At 32.4% G+C, this 7,712-nt stretch overlaps 1 protein-coding gene across 4 annotated transcripts in view; it reads right to left on the reverse strand.

Annotated features, from left to right (window-relative positions):
* The window catches only part of Rlb1 (lysine-rich basic protein Rlb1), a 183,939-nt gene extending 180,741 nt beyond the window's left edge, over positions 1–3,198 (reverse strand). For 3 of the 4 annotated variants that reach the window (XM_090403377.1, XM_090403376.1, XM_090403375.1), the window contains exon 1: positions 3,101–3,198. In XM_090403377.1, coding sequence (XP_090259503.1) covers positions 3,101–3,127 — 27 coding nt within the window. In that variant the 5' untranslated portion in view covers positions 3,128–3,198. Of the gene's footprint in view, positions 1–2,952; positions 3,062–3,100 lie in introns of those variants that run through there. The other variant, XM_090403378.1, reaches the window with a different exon arrangement.
* Between the last annotated feature and the right edge of the window lie 4,514 nt (positions 3,199–7,712).

The following is a 7,712-nucleotide window of genomic DNA, read 5'->3' on the forward strand; positions in this document are numbered from 1 at the left end:
ATAAACGTAAGAATTGCAAAATATTTAAAAATAACAAGTGTAATTAACTCTATATTTAAACCAAACCTAGTTCAAAAACAAACCAGACTAAAAGTATACAATACATTAGCCCTACCAGTCTTAATGTATGGAAATGAAATCTGGACAATAAAACAAAAAGACAAACAAAGATTAATAACAGCAGAAATGAAGTTTATGAGAAAAACTGCAAAGTATACCCTATTTGATCACAAAAGAAATGAAGAAATTATGAAAGAATTAAACGAAGAACCAGTAATAGAAAAAATTTAAAAATATAAACATAAATGGATGGAACACATTCAAAGAATTAAAACAGAAAGATTACCAAAACAAGCCTTAAAGTACAAGTCATTAGGAAAAAGAAAACCAGGACGTCCTCTTAAACAATTCAACGATGACTTCTAAGGCCGGCACAGGCCATGCTAGGCCTAAATCCTTGATAAACTTAAATATACAGAAACTTTATTGTAAACATAAAATTATTAATGAGGGTACATATCAGGAAATTGATGATGATGAAATACTTTTAATTTGATGATATTTATGAGATGTGGTGGTATTTCCTGTCTAATCAATGCACTGAATTAATTTTGCCACCTAAATAATTTGGAACCTAATCAATGAAGCAAATTTAAACAAAATAAATAAGTAAGATTATGATAGTAATAGTGAAATAAACAATTCCAATAAAATGACCTTATTTGTTTATTTTATGGGTGTCCCCCCCCCCCCACACACACACACACCACCACCTCTTGCTACTAGCCTTGTACTAGACTTTTAAAGAAAATCATTATTTCTGGCACCATGGTAAACCAAAAAATTACAAATTAAATTACACATGAAAAATACTGTACAGATTAGGAAGTGGGTACTTACATGATAGGGGGAAAAAACTTACTTCACTAGCATCTTTATGGCACAATTAAGTTATACATGAAATTATATAAAAATCATTGTAAAATACAAATATTTGTTAATAATACAAAACTCCTAGCCATACAACGTTCTATACATCCTTTCCTACTGATATGCAATGTTTTGCACATATCCACTAGCAGATGTTTAGTCACAAACACTGTTTGTGCAGGTATTTTAATAAATTGTTCATAATATCATACTTGACAAGAAGTTATATTCTTGTTTTTATCCTTTACCCAGGTGAGAGCAAACAAAAGTGTGAACATGAAGCATCTTCACAATTAAGCAACTTGTTTGTGGAGGTAGTTAGCTTCACATCAGACTATCCAAATAAACAGCATAATTTGTTTTGTAATAAATAGCTTTAATGGAACATGTGTACTACACATATTAAAATAACTTGCACAGTTTTGCATATGTAACAAAAATTATATAGAATTTATTCAAAAACTGAAATATATTTCATGCAATGGTCTGTTAGAAAGACAGACCATTAACTACGTTCAAACGATGAATCAAAATAATGAGTTATAAATCATGTGTATATTAACATACATCTCAGTTGTAGCTGAAGCATATGACATGACACTATTAGAGTTCAAAGGAACAATTGTAGTAAGTTGTGTAGATAAACATAATTTAAATAATTATTAATTTAAAAAAAAAATAATAACTTAGGAACAATTAATTGTAATCACTTCCCAAAACTTGGATACTGGCAGTCTGATCAGTTCAGGTTCAGATGATTTTGTAGTTTTATGTTTCAAAGAAAAGATGATCGAATTTGAATTTGCTGGAATGAAGAGGTTTTGTCTGATTCCCAAGAACTGGTTCTGAGAGATTATGCAAACTTAACCAAGCAGGCCAAAGGAAATCACAAAGGGCTCTTTTATGAGGCAAGTAAAAGGAAGAATGAATATATAAGGTTAACTTTAGTAGGTGCTAATAGTAGCTAGGTGACAGAAGCAGATTAAGCAGTGAAGTTACTAAGTGAACACTTTTCAAAGCTCTTGTCATCCAAGTGAGGATATTTCTGTCGGATATGAGAATACAGGTTGATGAATCAGAACTACTTAGGATGCAGATAATCAACACAAATACTGCCATAGGATTAGATGGGATATCAGCTCATGTATTACAAGAATATGCAAAGGAAGTCCAAAGGTAGCAAAAAGAGGGCAAAATAGTTCCTTGGCATAAAAGAGGTACCAAGAATTACAGACTCCTCAGTATCTCAGGAGTAATGGTAAAAGTACTGGAAAAGTTGTAAAGAGAATTCGGAAGTATCATATACTCAATAGAGTAGGGGTATTAGCTTTTTATAATAGAGTGACAACTGAGTTGGATAAAGGAATGCCTACATGATAATAATACTCGATTTTACTAAGCATTTATTGGTATACTGCATAGCACATACTGCTGTGCAAATTGGAACAAATGATAATGGATATGAAACTGATGATATGGACGCAAGAGTGGCTGTAGGACAGATGCTAAAAAAAGTAGTATATGAGGAAGCAAAGTCCAAGAGAAAGTAGCTGACCAGCAGACTGCCACAAGGCCCTCTGCTTGGACCAGTACTGTTTAATTTGTATTTAAATGACACAAGAAATTATTTGAAGGGAAATATTCAGTTGTCTGCTTATGATAGTTAGGTTTCTGTTTCCTGGAGAATGCAGTGGCAGCTTCTCCCACCTACATATCCTTGTACGAATAACACCGGAAAAAAAAAAAAAAAAAAAAAAAAACATAAAACCAAAAGGAGTAACAGAAGATGGTCCTGCAATTTCCGGTAAAATGAATGATCACAGAACCAAGTCTGACCACATAATCAAACATCTTAAAATTGTTGGTGGATATCTAACTATTAGCTACTATGTTTGTGTGTGTGTGTGTGTCAAATTTAAAAAAGTTTTTTTTTTTTTTTTTTTTTTTTGCGAAAATATTCCTCTCATGGATTAGGAGATAACTATATCGAAAGTTGAAAAATAAACAAAAATTCTAACATACTAAAAGTGTTTCCTTTCATGGATTAGGAGATAATGTTGCAGTCTATGAATCAGCACTGAACACAAATCGTAAATCTGCTGATTAATTATAATCACAAAAAAGAATTTTCAACTAATAGGCCTAACCATTTTCTTTCGAAACACTTTACCTGATTGTTCCTCTCTATTTTATCCATTTCATAAAAAATTCCTCAAAAATAACAAAAGGAGCATAATTACAAAACTGAACAACACTTCAGAATGCGACATCTTGTGGTTGAGAAAACAATGAGAACTTTTTTTTTAATAAGCCTTTATTTTACATTTATTTATATTAAATAAAAGTAACTTTAAAAGTTCAATTAATTATAGAAAAATTAAACAGACAAACTTAAACTTACTTAAACTAAATTTATTACCTGCAAAAATTTCGTTTATGTATCATAAGTATTCTCATTACATTGAAAATAAGAAATGAAAAAAAAAATCAGCTAATGCCTATTATTCCATTATAGGAAATAGGGAAGGAATTAAGACAAGTCTCATTGAGTATTGTCGATAGTGATGTTTTCCCACTAGTTCAGGACACAAGAATATATATACAGAGGATTTGAAACAGGAAGTAATCACCATTTAGTATTCAGCAGGATAAAATTGAACTTTTTAAAAAAAAAAAAAAATTGAACTTCATCTTGAAAAGAAGGCTGTGTAAGAAAGTTTTGAAATGAATCAAAGTTGAACAGCTATCAGATGTAAACTGTTGACTCAAATACTCAAACATTATTCAAGAAAAGCTGAAAGTGTTTGAAAATAAGAAACAAACCATGGAGGTTCATTCGCAAACTCTAAAGAAAATCTCGATTGATTCAGCCAGAGAGTCATGTGGTGAGGAAATCTGCAAGAACTCCAGATCACGACTCCAATGTGGACTCGGGAAGTTAGAGGAAGTCAAGGAAAAGAAGAAAGCATGTCGAAAGTTCTTCACAACTAAGTCAGTTTGTGCTCTTAGGGAGTACAGATAAAAATGTAGGAAATCAAAGTACTGTATTGAGTAAAATTAGCTAAACAAAGTCAATGGGAAGACTTTGGTAAGAACATTGAAAATAAATATCAGAAGGATGATAAAATATTCTAGACGGCATTGAAAATGCTCAGAAATGGAGAAAAGGGTACCGTGAAAGGAATTAGAGATAATAAATTGGACATGAACACTGAGGATAAAAACTTCTTGATGTATGGAGTAATTACTTCGAGATTCTTAAATGGAACGAGCAGTGATAGCATGGAGATAGAAAGCACTGAACAGGAATGACGTCTGAAATATATATCTGTACTTGAAGAAAAAGTTATCACACACCTGAAATGCGGGAAGGCAGCTGAGTAGATCTTATTCACAAGAAATGGTAAATTATTATTATTATTATTATTAAGAGAGACCTCCAAGGAGTCAGAGACTCATCGAGGGAGGCACATACTACACACACCAGCTATCATATCGTGGTTACATTGCGTAATTCAGAAGGTCAAATTCTAGATGATTGGAGTAGAGTGAACACAGTACCCATCTATAAAAAAAAGGAAATAACGCTGAATGTGAGAATTACGGAAGAATTACTCTGTTCTGGTTAGTACTGGATGTAAGATTAATGTTCTTCATGATGGATGGCTGAAAATTTATCAGACTGTCCAAAGTAACACAGACCACAGGTGCATGGGATCTGGTAGGTGCCTGTAAAACAGAGTGAAGAAAACGCGTCCTTTACGAGAAGGGAAAAAATGGTAGAAATCGTCTTAACAGGAAGAAAGAATATTATAATATTAGGATGTTTAAAAACATCAGCTATATATTCAGAATACTCTTTAAAACCACCTTACCGGCCATTATGCATCAAATATGCATCCTCATACGCTTCGTATCCATCATATATTTCAATGTAATGTCAACGGTATTACAATTTTAATATGCACTTCGCATCCATGGTAACTTGGACGTAATAAGGGAGTGAAATTTGAGCATTTTTCATTAAGAGATAATTCTTAATTGACATGAAAAATAAAACGAAATAAGTAATAATATTTATTTAAAGCCATATATTCCCTCCTGAATACTACAGCTCATCTTCGGTGGCAATAATAGCAACAAGAGTTAATTACACGTATTGAACGTGTAATTAACTATTGTTGCTATTAACAAAATGGTAGAATGCGAACAATGGATTTTCATGAGATCTAGAGACTGGGTGCTTAGAGATGTTAAAATCTTTCTTAATAATAATAAATAATAAATAATAAAGTATAAAGTATAAATAATAAATAATAAAGTTTCATTAAAGTCATGTTTTCATAAAAGCAAATGATATAATTCAGTTAATTCTATAAAAGGTCTTTAGTGGAACAAATATTGTGAACTTGATGTAATAAGGCTTTAATGGTTCAAACGTTTTGAACACATGGATGATGTAGTATGAGATTCTTTGCAAGAGCCATAGTATCATATTTTAATTCTTGTCAACCAGAAATTTGTAAGCTACGATCTGGTTGAAGAAGAACTAAAATATGACAAATTATATCTAAGAAGAATCGTATGATTCATCCGAGAATTCCTTATTATAATTTTTTAATAACTGGAAATTTTAATGACCATTGATTCTGCTATTTATGCTACCATAACGTTTTTTGAAGACGATTCTTGAATTGTAATTTTATATTATGTTTCATTTTCAAAGAGATTTTCGCCTATCATGCATAGGCGAATTTTTAGCAGCAGCTAATAAATTCCTTTCACGTAAGTTTAAGTTTTCGCTTAATATTTCTATGTCATCTTACATACCGATTTTAAAAGTATACAAACATACGTATCTTTAAATCTGAAATTATAAATATATCAAAATGGTGGAGTTGAACTGCCCACTCAGTCTCCAAAAGCTAGATAGGGTTAAAAGGCCTCGCCTACTCCCTATAAGGGATTAAAAGGCGTTAGCTTATTATTATTATTATAAAAAATCAGCCAATGCTTTTTATTCCTTTATAAGAGGTAGCAGACCATTTTAGCCCTATCTAACTTTTGAAGACAGCATGGACTGTTCAATCTCTACTGGTAACCAACTGTGGTTTTTCTATACTTATTTTTAATTAAATAATAATAGATAAATAAAAATAATTACATTTTTAACTTACATTCTTACTTACAAACAGTTTTGTACACGTATTCCAATTGTTTGACTATTATTAATGGCTGATCATAGATCTGTGTAGCTCAGTGGAATTGGCGCTTGTATCCTCTGCGCGAGGCCTCCCGAAGTTAGACTTAAGTTCAAGTCTAGTATAGTTCTGGTAGAACTTTTTCTAAGCCTTTCTTCGACCAGTTCCCGATACAGTCGATATCCGGCATGGGCACGCTTTTTTTCTCCTGGAAACTCGGGATTCTCGTACCGTAAGCTCAAGAAAATCGATCATAGAACCCACATAATTTCAAACAGTAATATATCGTGTTAGGGTTAGGTATAAAGAAATGGCAGCACATGTTTGTCCGTCTCTTCGGCGGTTGCCGCTCATAATCAGTGATGTGATAGTCTTGGTCCAACTGTCTCTATTTGGCTACTGTGTGGAGACTGAACTGCCTACTCAGTCTTCAAAGGCTAGATAGGATTAAAAGGCCTCGCCTACTACCTATAAGGGAATAAAATCCATTAGCTGATTATTATTATTATTATTATCGCTGACCATTTTAACACAGTTTTGTTTAACTACACATGAGGAGTTCTTAAAGTTCTCTTAGCATTCAAGAAATTGTATTGTATTCTTAAATGATTTCGAAGATTCGTTTTAAAGAAATTTCTCTCTCTCTCTCACAACCACACACACACACACACACATACACACACACACACAAATGCAAACATACACATAAAATACTTTAATAACGGCTTCACACATGCAAGAGAAAACTAAATATAATTACTCCTATGCGTGTATATTTCGCACAACATGTCATGAGCTTCTTTCAGGGAGAAGATAGAAAAACTGGTAACTAAATATAAATTCTGAATACAAGAACGAGTCACATGGTATGCACATAATATCACGTGTCAAGCAGTGTCCAGTGGAGTTCACATTCGTGGGAATAGATATATAATTAATTAATTTTAAAATAATGAATAAAATATAAACAATTAACAGAAATCACTTCCCAAAACTTAGAAATAAGCATACAGTCTGTGCGATTAGACGACCAAATGTGTGAACTTACTGTAGTTAGGCATCTTGGTAAGGTTCCAGTGAGCTCTGTTTCTAGTATCGATGACATGAGAAGCAAAGGCCAAAATTCTGAATCCATAATCTTATATAAACTTGATGTTCTTCGATTCTAATAGTAACAGAACAGCCAGTCTGTCCAAAGTAGAAAATATGCAAGAATGTGGTATTTTGTTATACACTAGCGATGATAAAAGGTGATAATGTATATTTTATAGGTTGTACAAATAACAACATTCAAGTTGTTTGAAGATGGTGTACAAATTATATCTGTGAAGGGTACTTGCTGCTTGTTCAGATGCTCCTTTAAGGTAGGGTATATGGATACTTTTAACATCAGATTGCAACCTGGAAGAGAGAGAGATGATAATGATCAAATATTTTCTGTATCAAGGTCTCGCAGTATCCATTAAGTAAGAGAGTAAGTTTTATCTCATTTAATTCTTCTAATAGAAGAGACTCAGAAGAACAAATTGTGCGTGCTCGGTGCACAAGATTTTGATAATATCTATTTTTTGTGGTTAATGA

The sequence above is a fragment of the Typopeltis vanoorti genome, chromosome 14 (genome assembly GCF_054136105.1).
Source record: "Typopeltis vanoorti isolate ZY-2024b chromosome 14, IOZ_Tvanoo_1.0, whole genome shotgun sequence".
Lineage (NCBI taxonomy): Eukaryota > Metazoa > Arthropoda > Arachnida > Uropygi > Thelyphonidae > Typopeltis > Typopeltis vanoorti.